Source organism: Oryctolagus cuniculus, chromosome 9 (genome assembly GCF_964237555.1).
Source record: "Oryctolagus cuniculus chromosome 9, mOryCun1.1, whole genome shotgun sequence".
NCBI classification, from domain to species: Eukaryota; Metazoa; Chordata; class Mammalia; order Lagomorpha; family Leporidae; genus Oryctolagus; species Oryctolagus cuniculus.
In genome coordinates, this window is record NC_091440.1 from 83,202,126 (window position 1) to 83,226,652 (window position 24,527).

General features: G+C 42.6%; 1 protein-coding gene across 2 annotated transcripts in view; it reads right to left on the reverse strand.

The window, feature by feature from the left end:
• Nucleotides 1–24,527, reverse strand: part of B3GLCT (beta 3-glucosyltransferase) — a 263,730-nt gene that overhangs the window by 133,418 nt on the left and 105,785 nt on the right. The window contains exons 13-15 of one of the 2 annotated variants that reach the window (XM_051831762.2): nucleotides 22,379–22,498; nucleotides 13,084–13,228; nucleotides 529–2,526 (exon numbers count right to left, since the gene is read on the reverse strand). In XM_051831762.2, coding sequence (XP_051687722.1) covers nucleotides 2,359–2,526; nucleotides 13,084–13,228; nucleotides 22,379–22,498 — 433 coding nt within the window. In that variant the 3' untranslated portion in view covers nucleotides 529–2,358. Of the gene's footprint in view, nucleotides 1–528; nucleotides 2,527–13,083; nucleotides 13,229–22,378; nucleotides 22,499–24,527 lie in introns of those variants that run through there. The other variant, XM_051831763.2, reaches the window with a different exon arrangement.

Genomic DNA, 24,527 nt, shown 5'->3' on the forward strand with positions numbered 1-24,527 from the left:
TTTTGCTGTATCATCAGAATTGGCTTAAAAGCAAAATGTTCATATCCCTAGGCTTAAAATAGCCATTTGGGGGCCGGCGCTGTGAATGGCAGGTAAGGCCACCACCTGTAGGGCCAGCATCCCATATGACCACCGGTTCAAGTCCCAGATGCGCCACTTCCCATCCAGCTCTCTGCTGTGGCCTGGGAAAGCAGTGGAAGATGGCCTAAGTTCTTGGGCCCCTGCACCCACATGGAAGACCTGGAAGAAGCTCCTGACTCCTGGCTTCAGGTCGGCGCAGCTCTGGCTGTTGCAGCCAATTGGGAAGTGAGCCATCGGATGGAAGACCTCTCTCTCTCTCTGCCTCTCCTTCTCTCTCTGTGGAACTGACTTTCAAGTAAAGTAAAAAAAATCTTAAAAAAAAAAAAAAAAACTGTATTTACTGAGCTGCCACACTTTTTCCTTGACCTCATCAATTCCTTCTCCTGACACCTTTTCCTACCCACTAAATTCTGGACTAACAAATACCATATTTGAGAAATCAGAAACTTATACAAAGATCTTTTATTCATAGTTAGGCTTACATAGTTCCAAAAAGTGAACATAATGGAAACATCTGAAAGTACCAGAGGAGGTGCTCCGGTGTTCGGTAGAAGGCACTGATCCCAGCACAGGAGAGAGCTCGGCACAGCTCTTCACACACACACACGTGCCGCATGAAGATGCTGCTCTCTGCCTGGTAACGATTAGCGAGAAGGAGCAGAAGAAACTGAAGACGCTTCCAGGGCTCTCTGGTAGCATGATCACACACAGCAAGAGGTGAAGACTACAGGAGCATGACAGCAATCCTAGTTACAGTGACTACGAGGCTGATGCCATCAACAGTGGCTTGGCAGGATCCACAGATCCTCGAAGGTTCTCTCACACAGATGGTCCTCCCAGATCCATTCCATGGACAGGCCAAGAGTCCATTTTGACAAAACGAAATCCTATGCACATTATCACTGAAACACTCTAGTCCTGGTATTTGCCAATTTGGAAACATAATCAATACTATTGCATTATTTTGGAAATAAGTTAAATCTAGGCTCCAAGAAAAACATATTGTTAAAAAAAATACACAGGTACTTTTGGTGGCATGATTTAAAACTCTGTACTTGGCTATGAAAAGTATTATAAGCAAAGTTCATAAATTCTTGCTGTTAGTAAAAAGAGGGGGAAAAAAGCATTTTACAGTACCAAAATTAGTTTACAACATAAAAATCAAATTTTAAGCAAATACCTTTACAAAACTAATTTATATAATTAAAAACATTAGAGTACATTTTATACATTAACACTGCATGTGTTAAATTATTATATATTAAATATGTGATCTGCAAATTAGATAGAGCTGTTTTAAAATACTATGATCAAATTTCATTCTTTAAGAAGCCACAGAAATTGCCAAATCACCAGGCTGTCTCACGGTGTACTGGCTGTGTATATAGGGGATGGGGGAAGTACACTCTGAGTCAGGAGGGAGTCATTAAGTAACATTTGAAGAAAAACAAGAGGAAATATCAGGTCCAGATTTAATGCACTTCCTGAGTCACACAGAGCTTACTAACTTGAGAGAAACTATCAACCTTGCTTTTATACACTGAGGCTGCTGCTTTCTGGCAGTATCCGGTCCACTTCCCACAAATGTCCATAAAGACAGTGCTGGAGGGAGGAACAGAACACAGATGAACGTCTAAAGAAATAAAAAGCTCTTGCACCTCTTATTCTCCTTTTATGAGGTACAAACAGCCAAAGAAGAGATAAAACATAACAACCATGGTCACATGGCATCTGAGGGACTTCATATTTACACTTTTATGGTACTTTATGAATGATCCTCAATATGCCATTGTCCCTACTGATTTCCCAGGAAAATAGCCTTCACTACTGATGACGTACTTTTGAAGTCCATATCACCCATCCTAATCCACGTCAAAAGACCTTCATTCTTCTTTATGGATAGAGAACAGTCACGTCTCTGCAGTCTCATGCCCGCTGAAGCTCATTATAATGAAGACAGAGAAGAGAAAAGGGACTTGTGGTGCTATTTGTTTTCTGTGACAGGAATTAAGCTGCTGTATCACAGCCTGAAAATTACACAGTAATCACTGCGCTACAGTAACCGTATAAGTCAAAAGAAACTGATTTTTTTCCCAGAAAAAAAAAATGTTTCCCCATGACTTCTTTTCTTCCCAAATCAAAAATACCAAATACATTATTTCCACCTCAAGGCAGGAAGCGTCCAATGCCACATGACATATGCAGGCAGCACAGCGGGGTGACGCCGCCCTCACCGTTGCTGGTCCCCACCAAGCGGTGCTCATAGACCACCATGCGTCATAACTCTTCTCTGGAACCCTTTGGTGCCTCCTGCCTGGCTCTGTCTTCCTCTCTGGGTGCCAACCACGTGAAATACACCTTCACTGGATCGATGTTCCAGTGTTTGTGAAATGATATAGGAACTTGATGAGACAAATAGTCCTTAGGGTAATCCACTGGCCGAGCCTGCGGGGAAAACAGAGAATTATGCTCTCTTTGTCTGAAAATGATTTTGCTTCAGCACAGCATGTGAATTTATAAAACAACTGCTTTGCCTCAATATGTGATGCTAGTTGTGGAAACCTAAAAATAACAAAGAAGATCTCTTCTAGATCTTTCCTCTAACTCCATGCTTTTGTGTCTCCAATGACTTTAATATTCTAAATGCATTGCTTTTTGCTTTTAAGTTCCACAGCCTTGCCTCTGGGAGAGACTTCGAGTATGGCAATAAATACAAAAAAGCTTTCCTCAGTAAGTCATTTAAGCTGCTATTACGATCCTGGAAAAAGGTAAGAAAATTGTTATTTCCCATCCTTCTCGGAGGAACCTGGCCGCACATGGGTGTGCAGGGACTGAGACAGGCAGTGCTCAGGGATCCTTCAGCCTGTCTCCTGCACTATCAGGCAGTTAGATGACGCCTTTCAAACGAACAAGACGTGGCACTCACTGGGGAGAAGAGCAACAGAACTCACACTCTGCCTTCCCAAGTATCCACCCTGGCTCCAGAAGCATGGATGGAAATTGTGAGTAACTCAACGCCTGAAAGGTCTTTGTGTCTTCATCATTTCAAAATTCTCTCGAATTTAGAAAATGAAGCTCAAGCAGAATTTGATATAGCCTGGAAGATGAGATTGGAGAAGTAACCTATAGAGTTAGGAAGAAATTGACACCTGATATGACTGGGTTTGCACTGAGCTAAGCATCCATCCCTCTCAATGCTCATCTTAGTTTCTTTATAAACTTATATGGCCCATCTCTATAAATGTAGGAGGTTATTTCAAAAATTCAAAATAAAATGAAAACATAAGTTCATTTTCGTACAACAAAAACCTTGAAATTCATGCAGGCAAATCTAGCAACTCATTGGATTATCAACAATAAAAACTGTTCTAATAAAACTAGATATTTTATCTTAAAAACTAACATTTTATACAGTCTAAATTTTAATACAAACATTTAAACTATCTTAAATGATTTACAAAATTCCTTTGTTAAACTTTATTTATACAAAACAACTTTATAAGATGCACAGAATATTATAATTCGTTCTCAACTTACAGATGAGGAAACCAGAACTCACAGAAGTGACATGACTGGCAAAGGCTGGAAAGGAGACGCAAGAGAGGCAGGTCTCACTCCCTGTCCAGTGTTCTGCGCACTGGCCTCCTGGAGAGGTTTTATCCATTGGTAGTACAAATACACTATTCAGATGAGCACTCATCTACTATCCACAGGGAAAAACTCAAAATAACATAGGGGAAGAAATTTCACAATTGCTTTTTAAAAATCCTAAGTATGCATACAGCTGAAAATCTAAGAAGGGGATTTTAAAAATAAAGACAGTGAGACAAAAAATATATATTGGAATATATTGGAATTACAGTCTAACTGAATGGGTAAATTTGAATAATGGTTGAGGGAATTCATGGATTGGAAGCTGTGAGTTCATATACTCAAAGGCCTTCTGAGAGTTTACTGGCAGGGAAGAAAATCAAGGAGAAACACAGCTTCAATTTGGTTCTCAAATAATTCCATAATAGTCCAAGAAAAAAGTACAAAGTGATGAAAACAAAACCTTGCCTGTCTTTCATATGTAAAAATGAACTGTTAGAGATAAAATACATCTAACAGGAAAGAAGAAATCCTCCATATCCTTCCCTCTGTTACAGGGTTCCAGGATATCAACTGCATTGCAGGAAGCAATGGATGCATGTGAAGAGGCAGCTTGTTAAGCATTACAATGTGCAGGTCATTTTCAATAAATGAAATTCTGGGGAAAAACAAGACACAACTAGAAAAATGAAATGCACTCGAAGAGAAATCTGCACCACTGAGAATCTACATAGGCTGGAATAATCACATGTCTGTGCCCAAAATGCCAAAAGCTATCCCAAACAGGGAGGGTCAGGATCGAGAAGACCTTGAGGGCAAGGTGTGCAGTGTGATGGGCAGCTGTGCGCAGGAAAAGAGACAGCTTCAATTACACATGGACACAGATTGGACAAAATTAAAAGCTTATCCAAAGGTTAGAACAGGGCAATCAATGGAGATTCAAATTCTATTTCCTTTGGCGTATACTTTTTACAACTGTACTGAGGAATAATTTACATGCCATGCAGTTTAAGCCACAGCAATGGCGGTCTAAACCTTTTTAGAAAATTCCAAAAAAGGCCGGCGCCACGGCTCAATAGGCTAAGCCTCTGCCTGTGGCGTTGGCACGCTGGGTTCTAATCCCAGTCGGAGTGCCCCGGATTCTGTCCCGGTTGCCCCTCTTCCAGGCCAGCTCTCTGCTGTATCCCGGGAGTGCAGTGGAGGATGGCCCAAGTCCCTGGGCCCTGCACCCGCATGGGAGACCAAGAGAAGCACCTGGCTTCTGGCTTCAGATCAGCACAGTGCACCAGCCACAGCTGCCATTGGAGGGTGAACCAACGGCAAAGGAAGACCTTTCTCTCTGTCTCTCTCTCTCACTGTCCACTCTGCCTGTCCAAAAAAAGCACATTGAGGGACAATCACAAATCCACTTTTAGAATATTGCAATCATCCCCCTAAAATACCTTTGCACATATTTGCATCCAATCCCTGTCTTTCCTGGAAGCCCCAGAAATCCACTGATTCACCTCATGTCCAAAGTGTTGCCTTTTTTAAACAATGTCTTATGAGTGGAATCATATATGAATATTTTGTGCTTTGCTTCTATCTGTTAGCATTGTTGCAGGTATCAGGGGTTCATTCCTTTTTACTGCTGAGTAATGCTGCTTTGTAAGAATATACCATATTTTGCTTTTCTAATCATCAGGTGATAAACATTTGGATGGTCTCCAATTTGGGATTATGATGAGTTGGGCTATAAGTATTCACATTCTCTGTGAATACACACACACACACACACACACACCGAGTACTTCAAAAGGTTTTTGGAATTCAAAGATGTTGTGTTGCAAAAGAAAAGACTGAAATCCATGCATGCTTTTTTCATAATACTCATTTTGCATGAACTTTCTGATGGCCCTTCGTATGGATGCATTCAAAACTTGCTGTACCCAAATTAACTCATCTCTTAATTTCACTTCTCAGAAACTTTGTAGATTACCTCATATGCTTATATACATGTATGTTTTCATGGGGGGGATAGATAACTAAAAATGGAATTCTGGGGCACAAATGTAATGTACTAATTACCAATTGCTATAAAACTTAATACCGGAAGTCCAGGAACAACTTGGCCGGGGCCCCTGTTTCAGTCTCACAAGGTCCCAATCAAGATGTCAGCCCAGGGTCTGCAGATTCATCTGAAGGCTCCATTGGGAACAGATCCAGTTCCAAGCTCACTTGGTGGCTGTTGAGGGTACTCATTTCCCTGTGGGCCACTGGACTCAGGACTGCACTTCCTTGCAGGCTCTGGGCTGCAGACCACTATCAGTTCCCTGCCATGAGGTCCCTCCCTGTTGGCAGACTGCCTCAAGCCAAGAAGGGAACAGGGAGGGTCTGATAGGAAGATGGAAGTCACAATCCGTCGCAGTCTAAGTATGCAGGTCACATCCCATCACCTTTGCCATATTCTATTTGTAAGAAGCAAATCACTGGGCTTCACCTTTTCTCTAGGGGAGGCAACTCGGCAAGGGCATGAATACCGGTGTTAAGGTAGCCAGGTAGACATTAGCCTGTGTGTGGACGAAGGGCCAAGGAAAATAGGAAAAAAAAATGAAAATTTTTTAATTTTAATTTTTGTGCAATGGAACAAGGCAATAAGCCCTAAGAGCAGACTAGTAATTACACCTAAAGTAACTGCTCTTGTTCAATAATCTTATTAGATGGGTTTCAGTCCTCTCCCTGGGGGCAGCTAAGGGAATTCGCCCTAACTCATCCCCCACCTTCCACCAAGAGGTCCAATAAGACTGTGCTGATGAGGGCCTGGGAGGGCTTTTGGGAACTCCACATCCATTAATTTCCCAGAAGAGAGAGGTGGGGAGGAGAACAGGAGGACTATGCTCATATCCATAGAAACTCCAGCCTGAGTACAGACTGGGCTCTCCAATCTTCCCTGAGATGCTGTGTGTGTCAGGTGTTTTCTCTTTACTAAGCTTGGCTAGCATGCGTACTGCTGCTCTTTCTTGAGTGAAGATGAGACATTCCTATCAGCTGTCTCTGGTTAACACCACCAGGTGGGGATCACAGAGATCCACACCAGAAAGCACCTATCACATGTATGTCTAACTTAAGACTCTGAAACAATGTTTCCAAAGTATCTGTGTTTTAAATTCACCACAGCAGTGCATGAGAAATTATTTTTTCCCGCATCTGCACCAAGCTTCTGCATGACCCGCCTGTCTCCTTCTCACTTTCCTTTCTTTCTTAGATTTTCCTTGAAAGTCACAGTTACACAGAGAGGGAAGGAGAGGCAGAGAGAGAGAGGTGTGTACTGGCACACCACAGACCTCAGCTCACAGCTCCCCAGTGACTAACAACGCTGGGCATCTTTCCAGGCACCTATTACTCACTTCTGGATCTTCCTTAGCAAAATGTCTATCAAACCTTCTTCCCATTTTCAACTGAGCAGTTTCTTATTATTTAGTTATAAAAGGACATTATCCATTTTAGACACAAGTCTTCTACCAGATACATAATTTGCAAATACCTTCTCCTAGTCTATGACATGCCTTAACACATTTTCTCAATGATGCCTTTGTAGAGTCATTTCTAAATTTTTAACAAGTTTAATATATCAATTTTTCCTTTTATAGATCATGATTTTGATGCAATAATAAATCTATCACCAAACTAAGGTCACACAGAATTATCCCTAAGTTTTTTGGAAACCTGTTAAAGTGAAATGAACACTATGAGAAACGGTGACTTGATCAGCCTTGCCCTGACTGTTGATGAGCAGCTTAATATGTTATCCCTCTTAGTACTTTTTTTTGTTTGTTCTACTTAATACTTTTGGTTGAATACTGTAATCAATACACAATTCTTCTTAAGTGCTGAAACTTAACTGAAAAGTGATCGCTGTTAAATATAAGAGTGGGAATAAGAGAGGGAAGAGATGTGCAATTCGGGACATGCTCAAGCTGACTTACCTCAAACGGTAGAGTTAGAAACATACCAGGGGATTCGAATTCAATCCCATCGAGGTGGCATGTACCAATGCCATCTCACTAGTCCCAGTGATCAATTTCTGTTCACAATTGATAGTAATGATAAGACTAAGAACCAAAGGGATCACATACACAAGAATAGTGTCTGCAAATACTAGCTGATAGAATCAAAAAGGGAGAGAATGATCCAACATGGGAAGTGAGATACACAGCAGACCCATAGAATGGCAGAGGTCCTAAACAGCACTCTGGCCTCAGAATCAGCCCTTGAGGCATGTGGATCCGGCTGAAAAGCCCATGAGAGTATTTCAGGCATGGAAAGCCAAGACACTCTGGGGGAAAAAAAAAAACACCTAAATGAAAGATCTCCACAAGTGAGATCCCAGTGGAAAGAATGGGTCATCAAAGAAGGAGGTACATTTCTCTGAAGGAAGGAGAGAACTTCCACTTTGACCATGGCCTTGTCTAAATATGATCCGAGTCGGTGCATTCAGGGGGCTTCCATAGCCTTGGCAGCTCATGACAAGAGCCTAGGGTGATTACTGATGCCATAAACAAGAGTGTCAATTTGTTAAGTCAACAACAGGAGTCACTGTGCACTTACTCCTCATGTAGGATCTTTGTCCTTAGTGTGCTGTACATTGAGATTTAATGCTATAACTAGTACTCAAACAGTATTTTTCACTTTATATTTCTGTGTGGGAGCAAACTGTTGAAATCTTTACTTAATGTATGCTAAACTGATCTTCTGTATATAAAGAGAATTGAAAAATGAATCTTGATGTGAATGGAAGGGGAGAGGGAGTGGATAAGGGGAGGGTTGCGGGTTGGAGGGACGTTATGGGGGGGAAGCCATTGTAATCCATATTCTGTACTTTGGAAATTTATATTCATTAAATAAAAGTTTAAAAAAAATGAAAAAAAAAGAAGTCTCTTATATCTTAGGGTTTTTTTTTTTTTTTTCACTTTTTAAAATTTCTTTAATCTTCTTGAAAGCCAGAGAGAGAGAGAGAATATCAAGATCTTCCTACTGCTTCACTCCTGAAATGCCATGTACAACAGCTTGGGCTGGACTAGGCTGAAGCCAGGATCCCAGAACTCAATCTGGGTCTCCCTCATGTGGGTAGCATGAGCCCAAGCACTTTAGCCATCACCAGCTGCCTCCCAGTATCTGAACAAAGGAAGATGGAGTCAGGAGTTAGAACTGGACATTGAACCCAATCAGATGTGGGATGTGAATGTTTTAATCAGTCTTGTTAGCCAAATACTTGCTCCTTTATTCCAGACGTAGGCAATTTAGTCTTCCCTCTTTTGTCTTAGTCAACCTAGGTAAAGGTTTACCAATTTAGTTGACCTTTTGAAAATAATTGTTGAAGGAGAGAATGTTCCAACATGGGAAGCAGTCCACATGGTAGACTTCATAGAATGACAATCATTTTAAGTAGCACTCTGACCTCAGAATCAGTCCTTAAGGCTTCCTAGACTAGCTGAAAAGCCCATGAGAGCATTTCAGGCATGGAAAGCCAAGACACCACATTCTGCTTGAAGGATCTCTGTGAGTGAGACCCCAGTGGAAAGAAGTGGCTGGAGCCAGCGTTGTGGTGCAGTGGGTTAACACCCTGGCCTGAAGCATTGGTATCCCATATAGGCGCCGGTTCAAGTCCCAGCTGCTCCTCTTACAATCCAACTCTCTGCTATGGTTTGAGAAAGCAGTAGAAGATGGCCCAAGTCCTTGGGCCCTGCACCCACGTGGGAGACCTGGGGGAGACTTCTGGCTCCCAGCTTCAGATCAGCACAGCTCCGGCCATTGCGGCCATCTGGGGAGTGAGCCATTGGATGGAAGACCTCTCTCTCTCTCTGCCTCTCCTTCCCTCTCTGTGTAACTGTGACTTTCAAGGAAAATAAATAAAAAATCTAAGAAGGAGAGAAGAGGAGAGGGGAGGGGAGGGGAGAGGAGGGGAGGGGAGGGGAGGGGAGGGGAGGAAGGAAGGAAGGAAGGAAGGAGCCATCAAAGAAGGATGTACTTTTCTCTAAAGGGAGGAAAGAACTTCCACTTTGCTTGTGGCCTTGTCCTAATACTGACGGAGTTTGTGGACTCAATAGGCTTCCATAGCCTAGGCAGCTCACATCAAGAGCCTTGGGTGGTCACTGATGTAATACATAGAGTGGTAATTGTTAAATTAACAACAAGAGGCACTGTGTACTAACTCCCCATGCAGGACCTCTGTCTTCAATGAGCCGTATTATGAGAGTTAACGGTAAAACTAGTTCTCAGCGTGTGTGTGTGTGTGTGTGTGCGCGCAAATTGCTGAAATCTTTACTTAGTATACAGTTGGTCTTATGTGTACAAAGTTAATTGAAAGTGAATCTTAAGGGTAACTAGGACTGGCAAGGGGAGAGGGAGGAGGAGGAGGGGTGGGAGGACAGGTATAGTGGGAAGAATAACTATATTCCTAAAATTGTAATTATGAAATTTGTACTTCTTAAAAAATAAGAAAAAAAAGACTGATAGTAATGATTTTACTCTCAATAATAATATAATAATTTTGGTTTCACTGCTTTTCTCTACTGTTTCCCTGATTTGTATTTCACTGCTGTTTTGCTCTGATTTTTCATATTTCTTTTTATGTTACTTACTTCATGTTTGCATCCCAAGTAGAAACTTCAGACCATTGGTTGAACATCCTTATTCCTTCATAACTGCTTAAGACAAGTTTTCCTCAATTCACTGTGTAGCTGCACTCAAAATTCTGATTATGTTGTGTTCTAGCAGACAGTATTTGGAGGTTTTCACCCCCCTCTCCCAGACCAAGTCCACTGTTTCAGCAGCAGAGCTGTGTTTATTCTAGCCAAGCGCAGACTGGTAAACTGCTGTTCTCCTTAACAAAGCTAGTAGGGTGAGGAGGAGGGAAGGACGGCAACTGGCTCCCCAAGACGCTGCAGGACCCACCTTTTCTGCTCCTCACCATTCTCCCAGGTGTGTGCTGGCACACCACAGACCTCAGCTCACAGCTCCCCAGTGACTAACAACGCTGGGCATCCTTCCAGGCACCTATTACTCCTGGATCTTCCTTAGCAAAATGTCTATCAAACCTTCTGCCTGTTTTCAACTGAGCAGTTTCTTTCCTTATTGTTTAAGTTGTAAAAGGCTGCAGGCAAGAAGGCCTCAGACTCCATTATTCTTAGCCAGAACTGTAGCCATGTTTTAGGAATAAATGCTTCTCAATTTATTGTTAGATTTCCCACAACCCGAAATGGTAATTTTGGTCATTTTGTCCAATTTGATGCTTACTTTGTGCAGAGAAGTCAGCAACCATTACACACACCATCATGATTATTTGTGGCACAAAAGTTTGAAAGAACAGAAAACCACTGCCCTACATACTTTGCTTTTTAATTTATTGATTTTATTTACTTGAAAAGCAAAGAGAGAGAAAAAAAAGACAGATACAGTTCTTCTATCTAATAGTTCATGCCCCATATGCCCACAAAAGCCACGGTTGAATCCAGGAGCCTAGAACTTAATCCAGAGTTCCCATGCAGGTGCCAGGCCATTACCTGCTGCTTCTCAGAGTGCACATTAGTAGGAAGCTAGAGTCCATGTGACACTCCAACATGAGATGCAGGCAACCCAAGCAGCACCTGAACCACGAGGTCTAATGCTTATCTGATACTTTGCTTTCAATAAACGGATATATTAGTCATCCCCTTCTAAATATGTGATTTCTCAATGACCTTCCCTAATTAAAAACAGAGGGAGTGTGGCCCAAGTAACCTTACACTGAGACTGTTTCCAAATGCCCACTCTATCTCTAACTCCTCAGGAATCTTAGATTTTACTTCTGTCACTATAAGCTTCTTTGTCAACAAGAACAAACACACTGTCTGGATTGCTGCCCACACATTACATGTAAGAGGCCCTGTCCAACTCATCAAACTCTCCAAAAAGACTTGGGATTTGGAAGACACGGCACTCTCTGCTGGGGAGGACAGGCTTTAAACTTGTTTTATGATTTTGGAAAGGTTTAACATTTATTAAATGAATTAAAGAAATCAAGAGTTTTAAAGTGTAGGAAGCAACAAATGCTCTTTTACTTTTGAATGATCTTCAAAGGACTTCTGCTGGAAGATTAGATTCTTTTCCTTCTTTCTTTTCTCCTTATCATTTTAATTACTAATGGATTCTTCCATAAGTGAAAAGGGATGCTATATAAATCTAAAACTTGTCACAATAACTTTGATAAATTACTGCCCTTATCCAGCAAAAATTTTAATTACTTTTCCTTTCCTATGAGTGAAAGATCACAAAATAAGGCAAGAGACACAAGGACAGAGACCAGCTGGTCTTTCTAAGCCATCAGCACACAACACACAGGCACACCTCTTGAGGTGTTGCAGGAGGGAGAAGTCCCTTCTGACTGCTACCAGAAAGGAGACTTCTCACACATTTCTTTTTACCAAAGGGCTATTTTTATCCTCTCTTACAAAGATACAGAAATTGATTCTGCCTTTCCTGATACTGCAGACACTATCTTTGCCTTGTTCAGTTGTTTAACAATGCTATTTCTGTCATGATCAATTTTCTATGTTGCTATGACAGCATTTGCTACTGGTTACTAAACAGCATGAACACTGTATTTTCAATATAAAGAAGAGTACTTAAAAGACATGTGCATTTATACACTGCAGATTTCAAGAAGCTTTCAAGTTCTTGAAAGAGTACATTAGACGGGTGAGAATCTGTGGTTATTTTCAGCTTACATATGAATATATCTGCTATTATCTTTGGAATGGAAGAAAATTCACTGACCTGATTCTTAAGACTACTAAAAATAATACAGGACAATTCCCTTCTCTAACAGCAAATGCAGTACAGGGAATCTATAAGCAGTAACCATCATTTGTACTTCTTTTCCATACATTGAGGCATTATATTGAAATTTAATAAATTTTAGTAACTCAGTTTAATAGCAACCAAAGAAGAGAAAACTCTGAAAAAGACAGCCAATGGACAATGTAAAAACTGAGAACACTGTAGAAATTACATAGACTTGGTGGCCCGAAGGATAACATTTGGTCAGCCCTATATATTTCTAGATAGCATTTCATAATTTTCAAATGCCATCGATTTAATTCACTGCGCATAAAGCAGAATGGCTCTTTCCTGGCCCCATGTGCAAGAATACTGGTCAAATACCATTTGGTTTTCTAGATGCTTTTGCTGCTTATCTTCAGGATGTAAATGGTTTAGCACAAACATCAAGAAGGACAGAAGGTCTGTTAGGAATGCACTCCCTCCACCCTGCCCCAAGGCTGTCAACAGAGTTCCTCAGACTATTTCCAGAGCATGATGTTCAGAGAAAGTCAAATCCCTAGAACGACATTTCCCTCTGTCTCCCTCACGTGGGGATAAAAGCCACTTTCTCACCTGATGGAAGAGAGGGCTGTGGGTGGCGGGGATGCCCAGGCCACTGAAGCACATTCCCAGGACCATGTCGTCAGGAGCATCGATGCTGTAGCACCTGCACTTGCTGGCGAGAAGTCTCCTGACGGCTTCTCTGCTGAAGACCATTCTGGTGGGAGCCAGAGCAGACAGACACGGGTCAGGGCAGCTCTGCAGAGAACGTACATCTGAACAAAGAACTACAGGTCAGAGGCCACGTTGCTGACAAAAAGAGGAGGCCCTCAGTGGACTTGTATGTTTCACAGGTAGTCTTGAGGAAACATTTTGCTTGTTTCTCTGAAAACAAAATCACTTTTAAAAAAGAGAGATTTACTGGGGCCAGCGCTGTGGCGGAGCAGGTTAAAGCCCTAGCCTGCAGCACCATCATCCCAATTATGGGCACTGGTTCAAGTCCCAGCTGCCCCACTTCCATTCAAGCTCCCTGCTAATGCACGCCTGGGAAAGCAGCAGAGGACGGCCCAAGTCCTTGGGACCCTGCACCCATGTGGGAGACCTGGAAGAAGCTTCTGGCTCCTGGCTCCTAGCCTTAGATCAGCTAAGCTCCAGTCATTGCTGCCATCTGGGGAGTGAACCAGCAGATGGAAGACTCCTCTGTCTCTACCTCTCTCTGAAACCCTGTCTTTCAAATAAACAAAAATAAATCTTTGAAAAAGAGAGAGATTTATCTACCTCATAGGCAATTTTTAGACACAGTTAGCTCCTGGCTTACTTAAGGCTTTTTCACCTTCACAATGGTGTTAAAGTGATATACGCTGAGCAGCAATCAGACTTGGAATTTTGAACTTAGGTCTTTCTGTGGGCAGCAGCAATGGCTACAACTGCCCGTCAGCCCTGTGCTCATGCGGGCCAGAACTGACAGAATCCACACTCTGCAGTGTGCCATGTGACCACGCTACAGTGCGTGGTTAGGTGATAAAATTAATTTTCCACATCCAGTGTTTTCAACTTAAAATGAGTTTCTAAGCGTGTAACCCCCTCTTAAGTCAAGAAGCATCTGTGTAATTCCTACAAACTCATAATATGTAATGTTTTTTTTCTACTGTAATATTTGAGAATTCAGAACAGTTCTTTGGTTTAAAACCCTTACCGTGACCAATAACAAAATCAGCCAACATACTCATGAGGTGGGTGCGCCCAGGAATACTACACATCATGTGTCTGTGTTGTGATTGATGATGAGGTCACAACTTTTCCCAGCCAGGTTTCACCTGACAACAAGAGGCCCAGCACGGGGGGAGGCTCCTGGACCAGGTCTCTGGAGCAGGGGCACAGGATGGACAGCACTGGCAGCAGGGTATCTGGGGTGCCAGGCCTTGGGCCCGGCTGAGAAACAGTGTTGTGAGCTGACAGCAGCCACAGCCACAGCAATGCTGCAGGATTAAGCTCCAGAAAACAGCACTCTCTTTGATCCTGCAGCCTTGGCTACATAACAGCTTCCTCAGTTCTTTGGGCCCCTTGCTCACTTTCAGTCCTCTGGCCTTTCCAACACTTTGGGATCAAGTTGCAGAATATACTCTCCTCTTTGTCAAACACAGAGTGGTTTCTATTGACCACTGTGCTCCCATTGCAGTCATGAATCTTTCCATATCATGAATAGCCTTAAAACTGACAGGACAGAAGGGAATAGATTCACCAGTTTATTCTCAATCATCAAAGACTTTCTCTAAGGCAAAACTCTCTAAAATTCACCCACGTATTCCCATTCCAAACAGGGGGCCTGGCACACAATAAGCAATCAATTAAAGTTTGATGCATCAAATAAGTGGGAGTGAAGCTGCCTCTGCAAACATCTTCTTCCCAAGGGCTAAAGTATTCAATGAATTAGTCAAGCAGGAAAGCAAAACAGACAGAGAACTTCAACACAACCCCTAAATCAAAAATAGAGATTCTAGTGGGTAAAGCCACTGCCTGCAATGCCGGCATCCCACGCATGTACCAGTTCAAGTTCCGGCTGCTCCACTTCTAATCCAATACCCTGCTCATAGTATGGAAAAAGTAGCAGAAGATGGCCCAAATACTAGGGTCCCTGCCACAACACACCTGGGAGACCCAGTTGAAGCTCCCGCTCTTGGCTTCAGCATGGCCTAGTACTGGCAGTTGTGGCTATCTGGGGAGTGAACCAGTAGATGTAAGATCTGTCTCTCCCTCTCTCTAACTCTGACTTCCAAATAAATAAATAAATCAAAAAAACAAACAAGGGGCTACGCTGTGGTGTAGCAGGTTAAGCCAATACCTGAAGCGCCAGCATCCCATAGGGCACTGGTTCCAATCCTGGCTGCTACACTTCCAACCCAGCTCCCTACTAATGCACCTGGAAATTAACAGAAGACAGCCCTTGTGCTAGGGCCCCTGCGCTCACGTGGGAGATCAAATGAAGCTCCTGGTTTCGGTCTAACACAGTCTTGGCCATTGTGGCCATTTGGAGAGTGAACCAGTGGATGGAAGACTTCTCTCTCTCTCTGGCTCTGCCTCTTCCTCTCTACAGTAACTCTACCTTTCAAATAATAACCTTTAAAAAAATAAAAACCAGAGATTCCATGTGCACTGAGCTCCACCCAGCATGGTTTACTACCCACTGTGTTGTTCTGTTCTTCCACACACGAGCAGCCCAAGGTGAAACTGAGCCCTGTAGAGATCCTCTGATGCAGCTGCTAGAAACCAGCAGGTCCTAGTCTCTCATGGTCTCCTTGCCTCCCTCCCTTAGCTTAAAGTCTCCTTGTCCTTCTCTCCCTAAAATTAACTCACTAACCTGAGGGAGTATTGTGCAGCTGACCCTGCAAGGTCCATGAATACAAGACTCTTGGGGTTATTTATCTCCCCTACAGAGAACATCCTGAAGTTCAGTCTTGTCTTGAAGGTCTTCTTTTCCAGCAATCTCTGGCTCCAAGCAAAAAATAACTCCTACCTGCACACATGCCCCCAGACTAACTGGTGTCCATTTTACCATCATCAACATTCACTAAAGGACACAACATTGCTGGCCAACTGAAGGAGGGCCAAGAGCACTGCAGACCCACCAAGAACTTGGACGTGACCTGGATATGCACTTCTCAGCCCCAGCCTCAATCTATAAGAACTTTTACTCCTGACCATTCAAGGAGCCCAGGAATTAAGACACTGCCTGGCCCTCTGTTCTGTGCTTTGCAATGAACACCTCGTCAGTGATTACTTGGTGTACACTAGATGAGCAGATCCAGTTTTGGGGACTCTACTGCAATTCCTCCAACCAGTTTTGGGCATGTGCCATGGCAATGTCTTTTTGGGTACCACTGCCCACTGCTTTTTCCAAGGATACTATCCCCTGAATCTGTGCAGGTGCTTCCCCCAAGGCTGTCAAAGAGGTTGATAACTCCCTAAGCACAGTTTCCTACTCAAACTCACATAGAAAATAAGTACCTTCAAAAAAGAAAATAATCACTAAGGTAATTTCCTCCAAATATCCAAACTTACATGGAGAAAACAACAAAGTAAAAACAGATACTTGGATTCAAATAGTACAAAGTTCTCACTTTACAATAAACACAGAGTACTACACATAAACCGTTGGAGAGGCCAGCACTGTGGTGTAGCGGGTAAAGTCGCCACCTGCAATGCCAGCATCCCATATGGAAGCCAGTTCAAGTCCCAGTTGCTCCACTTCCGATCCAGCTCTCTGATGTGGCCTGGGAAAGCAGTAGCAGATGACCCAAGTCCTTGGGCCCCTGCACCCATGTGGAAGACCCAGAAAAAGTTCCTGGCTCCAGATCTGGAAGAAGCTCCTGGCTCCTGCCTTTGGATCGGTACAACTCCGGCCACTGCAGCTAATTGGGGAGTGAACTAGCAGAAAGGAAGACCTTTCTCTCTCTCTCTCTCTCTGCCTCTCTTTCTCTCTCTGTGTAATTCCAACTTTCAAATAAATAAAAATAAATAAATAAATAAATATTTAAAAAACAAACAAACAAACAAACAGTTGGAGTCCATACTTCTGACTTGGCTCTGATGAAGGGGTGTTAAAAAGGATGGTTGAAGGTGATGGTTTTCAAAAATTTACTTGACTGTTAACACACAGTTAGAAACAAGAAATGTGTTTCAGGTCTTCAAAGAAGGAGGTACCTTTCTCTGAAGGGAGGAGAGAACCTCCACTTTGACTATGACCTTGTCTAAACAAGATAAGAATCGGAGAACTCAGAGGGCTTCCATAGCCTTGGAAACTCATGACTGGAGCATAGGGAGATTACTGATGCCATAGACAGGAGTGTCAATTGGTAAAGTCAACAACAGGAGTCACTGTGCACTTACTCCTCATGTAGGATCTCTGTCCTTAATGTGCTGTGTATTGAGATTTAATGCTATAACGAGTACTCAAACAATATATTTCACTTTGTGTTTCTATGGGGGTGCAAACTGTTGAAATCTTTACTTAATGTATACTAAACTGATCCTCTGTAAAAAAAAAAAAAAAAAAAAAGAAAAAAGAAATTATCAACTCCCAACTTGACTCTCACTGGGATTAAACATGACAATAGGTCTGATCTGATTTCATCATCATTTTAAAAAAATCATCTATTATTTTTCACTTTATGTTTCTGTGTGGGAGCAAACTGTTGAAATCCTTACTTAATGTATACTAAGCTGATCTTCTGTATATTAAGATAATCGAAAATGAATCTTGATGTGAATGGAAGGGGAGAGGGAGTGGGAAAGGGGAGGGTAATGGGTGGGAGGGACGGTATGTGGGGGAAGCCATTGTAATCCATAAATCGTACTTTGGAAATTTATATTCATTAAATAAAGTTAAAAAAAAAAAAAAGAAATGTGTTTCACACTGCAAACATTTGTATGTGTTTTCTTTGTGGGTGTATGGTTGTGTGAGTACACAACCGGAACAAAAAATTAAAAAAAAAAAAAAACACTTAACTTTATGATATATGATATATTCTACTTCATCAATATTCTATTATTTACTTTATTTATTTGAAAAGCAGAGAAACAGGAAGGGATAGACAGAGACCACACACCCACTGGTTCCTTCCCCAAATACTTGCAACATCCAGGACTAGACCAGGTCAAAGCCAGGTCAACCTGGGTTTCTGACACAGTTGACAACGAGCCAACTACTGCAGCCATCACTTCTGCCTCTCAAGAGTTTGTATTTGTAGGAAGATGGAATTAGGAGTGGGGCTGGGATTAGAACTCAGACACTCTGATATGGGATGCACGCATCCAGAGTGGTGTCTTAACTGCTATGTCAAATGCTCACTCCAATATCCTATCATTTTAAAATGCTGGTTATGCTCTATTAATTGGTTTTACAAGCCACTGTTCCTGGTTTGCTGCTTAAAAAAACAAACAAACAAACAAACAAAAAACCATGTTGGTGCTCAAGCTATATCATCAGAAAAGTCTATTACAGCAAAGAATCTACTCAACATTATGTTTGCAGCTTTTATCAAAGGTTTATATAAGAGACAAGATGAAGAAAAATGTTTCTATACCTTTCTAAAAGTGTTATCAAAAAGAGAACATCATACTAGCTAATGTTGGCTATTCAAATATCAATGCCCAGTGTTCATGCACTTGTTTATTCATTTATTCATTGTATCCTGAAAAAAAATGAGTCCCTAAGCTTGGCAGTGGGGACATAATGAAAAAAAAAAAAGACACAGGTGTTGCCTGCAAATAATTCATAGTTACCTAGAAAATATGAAATTAGATAGGCAACTAAATGATAATAGGTTGTATAATATGCTCTGAAAGTACATTAGAAAGGCATTAAATCCAGATTTGAGTTGCTAGACTGGGCTACAGGCTTCCAGAAGTAAATAAATGATGGCTATACTGAGTACAATAAATAAGAAGGAACTAGATAGGCAGAGAGTTGGAGCAGAGGAACAATGCTATGTAAAGACCACAGATGCCACATCTTAGCAGGATGGGGGAAATAGTGCCTCTGAGAAACTGAAACAAGTTCTGTACAAATTCCTTCAGAGGAGTGCGCAGATGAGGCTAGAAAGATAAAACCACAAATCCACGATTATAAGGGTTTTGGCTGCCTTGATAAGGAGAGGGACTTTATCCTCAAAACAATGGGAGAAGATCAATTCCAAGCCAGGATATCAAACAATGAGAAAAACTTTCACTCTGCAGTCAAAGAATCTGGATAAAATCCAGATCACTTTTATTTATGGACCTGTCAGAGAAGAAGGTGCCAGGAGGCCTAGATGAATGAATTTCTGGTGAGAGGAATTCCTTCTAGGTGAGCAGCAATATTCAGGGGCAAACTGGGACCCAGACAGGCAGCGGGGAGAAGACCTGCTAGAGCCTTAGCTACAAGGCAGAGACCTGGGCAGCCCCAGGCAGGCTGTGGATAAGGTACAGCAGGAGAGCTTAGCGCCCAAGTCATCTTGACCCTGGAGGAAATGTGAACGATCACTTCCTCTTCCCAAACACCGAGACAGAGGGTTCACATTCTTGGGGGAAAACAAAGGCCAGGGAATGGCACTTTGAAGGACTCGAAGCAGGAGAGCATCATCTACTTTTGGCAAAGTCCTTCTGAATACAGCATGGAGAACAGCTTGGATGGAGTGAGTCAGGAAGCAGGAAGAGCAGGAACCCACACAAGAGACAACAGGGATCTCTATAAAACTACTGGAGGTGGAGAAACGTATTAGTGGAAGAGACACGCAAGAGGTAAAACTGGCAGGACTTAGCAATTCAGTGGATTGCAGGGTCTTGGAGGAGAAGAGCAGAAAGACTAGGGGTGGATGTACAGAGTCCTGGGATAGGAACCTGCACACCCTCAACCCTTCCCCGGGAGAGGGACACTGCTGGAAAACTGAATCAGGGGCTGAAAGTCACAGGCGACAAGCTCAGGATGGGAGGCGCTGAGTGTGATGTGCCTGTGAATCACCTGAGCAGAGGCGTCCTTTGGAAAGTGGGGTACAAGTCAGAACTTGAGGAGGGGATTCTAGGCTGGAGACAGAGGTCTGGGTGCATGCAGCATCAAGCCATGGGGTGGATAAGACCACCCAGGGTAATTACTGAGTGAGAGGAGAAGAGAGACAAGGAACGATGCCTGACTTGTAAGCGAGAAATGAAAAGAACTAGGAAGGCATGACCAGAAAGACAGGACCAATCAATGGTGGGATAGTGCTACGGAAAGCTACAGAAAGAAGGTCTGAGTCAACAGTCAGCTTCATCAGGGGCTGCCCAAACGCGGACTAACACAAAGACTGGAAACGTTCCATTGGGTTTGGCCCCTGTGAGGTCACCAGGGACCCCAAGCGAGTGTGTGGCTGAGGGGATGGAGATGTTGTGAAGGGGATGTGGGAGATGCCATGGTGTGGGCAGAAGTTTAAGGTGGGAAAACTAGACATGGTGGGAAATGCCCAGTGGTGAGGCTGAAGGTGCCTCCTCTGGGGTTCAGCAGGGCCTGCTATCAGCACGAGAAGAGAGAGCAGGGACAATGTCCCAGTGGATCTGCAAATTTGACAGCAGTCAGTGAGCTCCTGCAGAGAATAGGCCATGGGGCCTTCACCTGTGCATTTCAAGTGCCTGGCACGCACTCGGCCAGCCAAGAAAATGAGCAGCCTCCTGGAGTAATGAGAGGCGATGCTGGAAAGGTAAGCTTCTAAACTGAGGTTTCAGAAGGCCAGTCTCAGATCTACCAGCTGAATCCTACAGGCGAGAAAGACAACCAAGCACTTCTCCTGTACTTCTATGTTCGAAGTATATGAACACCACCATGCTGCAAGATATATAAAACCACATACAGATGCCAGGACCCCTTTCCAAAGTGGAATGCCCTTGCTGAATAAATGCCATACCTTATCCTTCATTGGCTTTGACATCTCACCCAGAAAAGAAAATGCTTTACTGTAAGACTGCAATCAGCCTAAGTCTTATTTCAACGAAGATGTCAACACTCTCTGGCCCTAGCCGGTAGGGTCTTTTCAAAGTCCTCTCTGGATCCCCATCTGCTATTGCTAATGACCTCAGGGGGACACATGCCTGGCTCAACAAAGATCAGCAGCTCTGCTCAGGTTTGGTCATCTCCACAAAAGAACCACCTGTATAACCAACCACTCATCCAGACCAACCCAGAACACCTGCAAGCTGACACCAGGGCTCCTGCAGTAAGAGCTGTTCTAATCCAGGGGATTCTAAAGAGGAATATAAAGCCTTAGCCCTTTAGAAGTTCATAATTCAGCACCTAGAACATTGCCCAGTACACAGTGGATGTTCAACAAACATCTGTTGAATGAATGAGTATGAGGACTCTTCAAAAAGTTCATGAAAAATACACGTTGCAAAAAAAAAAAACCTTCAAAAATTTTTGTACCAAACTAAACTTATCTTTAAATTCCATTTTTTTTCCAAAAGTTTTTTCAAGTAACCTCATAATTGACAAGATTCTCCCTTAAACACGTCAATAGTAAAGACTCCAGAAATAATAGAAAACACCAGCTACTACATTGATTTGCCCATATAAATCAAATTAAAAATCTTTCCCCATAAGGGATTAGGCAGATGTTTCATTTAAAAACATTGATTTTTAACTGTTATTTAAAACCTATAAATCCTACACAAATATTATTTAATTGCCTAAGCCCAAGCTTCAATATCACTCTTTTCCCAAATGTGATTTATTAAGCACTGGATAATTTAAAAGTTTAATGGCTTATTCTCTGAAATTAAAATCTATATCCAACTTTTTCCCATTTAAATAGAGAATCAAAACCAGTTGGCAGCCTAGAAGCAATCACGTTATAAGAGCACTTCTACCAAGTAGGTTGGCATACATCTTCAGATTGTTTCAAGAGGTAGAATATTCTTTACTATGAGTTCTTCTCACATTATACAAACACGATGCTCATTTTCCTATTATGCTAACAGGTGCCATGTACAGAGCACTCACATTTCAGTATAGATCCCAATGCCACAGACACCTCCACCTCACACAGAGGGAAGTTTCATATTCAAAGTATAGTCAGCCCTCCGTATCCATGGGTTCTGCATCCATGGACTCAACCCACCACGGATTGGAAATATTTGAGGAAAAAAACGCATCTGGACTGAACATGTACAGACCTTTCTGCATTGACATTATTCCCTAAAAAACACAGTCAGCCACTATGCACATTGCATTAGTCATGACTAGAAGTCAACTAAAAGTAAATTAAAGCATACAGGAAGGCGTGTGCAGGCTACCCATGTCATATGAAGGACTTTAACACCTGCAGATTTCGGTATCTTCCACGGGTCCTGCACTCATACCTACCCTCCTCCTCCTGTGACGTAGCTGTAGCCACCGGTGCCCAGGCCATAGCCATAGCGTTCTCCCAGAAACACTGGTTCACTGGGGTCATAACAGCTAAGCAAGTGCTGGAGCCTGGAGATACTAGAGGAGACAAAAGGAACAGTTACTTAACTCAAATGTGGTTTCACAATCAATATGCCACAGTCCTTATACCCCACTGTTTATTTCATGCAGTACTACACTGAAATTGTTTACAGAGGAAATTCAATTGATGTTTAAAAAAAAAAAAAAAAAACACGAGAGAGAGAGAGAGAGAGAGAGAGAGAGAGAATGAATGCATGGATATCATATATCATCAGACTGGAAGAGAAACTGAGAAGTGGCTTTTCCCAGCTTTGAGCAAGTCCCACCAGAACATGGTTGTCTAATCTGGGTAGGCAGGGTGCAGGTGACTGAGGCAATGGTGCCCAGTATGCTGTAGACCTCATGGCTACCCAGCCTTGTTTTCAAGAAAGTATGAACAAATCTTTACCTCTCAGATGGAAATCAGTATTTTTTTTATTTAAAGATTTATTTATTTATTTTGAAAGTCAGAGTTACAGAGAGAAAGAGAGAATCTTCCATCTGCTGGTTTACTCCACAGATGGCCACAACAGCCAGAACTGAGTTGGGATGAAGCCAGGAGCCAGGAGCTTCATCTGAATCTCTCACGTGGGTGACAGGGGCACAAATACTCGGACCATCCTCAACTGCTTAGCAGGGAGCTAGATCAGAAGTGAAGAAGCCAAAATACAAACTGGTGCCCATATGGGATGTCAGCATCACAGGCATGCGGCAGCTTTATCTGCTATGCTACAACGCCAGCCCCAGAATCAGTATTTTAAAAAAAAAAATTCTTCATGGCCAAAGAAGGAGCTGCTAGCAGTGCAAATGAGTTGGGGTGGAGCAGCCCACGTCAGGCACCTGGCTGGCAGGTGATAGAAAGAACTGGGATCACGAGGCTTTTCTGGAAATCTTCAGATTGTGCTGCACAATACCTTTATTTCCCTTAAAAGGCCACTTCCGTGCACGCACTTCTGTTCTCTATTATACCTTTGGGCTCTAACCATCTCTGTCATGTGTCACTCAGGACAGCTTGCAAAGTGCTGTGAGAACATCCACCAGCTAGGCAGAACCCTGCCTACAGCTGAGGTAAGGCCGGGGAAAGAAAGAGTTCACAGGGAAGTAAAATCTAGAAATACTTGTGAAGGAAGACACAAATGTTCACACTAAGAAAGGCTAGTTTTTCTTTGTTTAAAAGACATATACAGGGCCGGCACTGCGGCACAGCAGGCAAGGCCACCGCCTGCAGTGCCGGCATCCCATGTGGGCACCAGTTCAAGTCTCGGCTGCTCCACTTCTGATCCAGCTCTCTGCTATGGCCTGGGGAAGCAGTGGAAGATGGCCCAAGTCCTTGGGCCCCTGCACCCAAGTGGAAGACCCAAAAGAAGCTCCTGGCTCCTGATCAGTGTAGCTCCAGCCATTGTGGCCAATTGGAGTGTGAACCAGCATATAGAAGTTCTCTCTCTCTCTCTGCCTTTCAAATAAATAAATAAATCTTAAAAAAAAAAAAAAAAGAAAAAATACCATTTAGCAATGCCTTATAAAATTCTCCATTGCTTCTAATGTAGAGTTTTCCAGGTCACATACCACCAAGTCCGAGATGTCCTTATGATATTGATCAGCATTCCTAAAAAGACTGTCACTGACAACAATGTTGAGTTAAATTTTTTTAATGGGCTGAATACATTTTATATGTCTCTCAGGGCCTGTGGTTCACAGCATAATGAATCTCTGAGAGGTGGACGTGATATAAAGCATTTCTGTAATATTAATCACAAGATCTCTTCTCATTGAACAATGTTAAACACCCAGAACAACAGTGGTCTAGAGACTCATTTCCCCCTTCTCTGAGGGAGGGTTGGGTGAAAAGAAAGACATATAAAAAGAGATCACATTTTCCATGTATATTCATGTGCCTCACAAAGTATCCCAGTTAATAAAGCTAAAATTGAGAGTGAAGAAAACAAATTTAAAAAAAAATCTCTGGTAAGTTTTGCTGCTCAGTCTCTAAATCTACCAATCAGGTTCCCATCTATCTGAAGGCTAAGGCCTCTGACAATGCTGACGA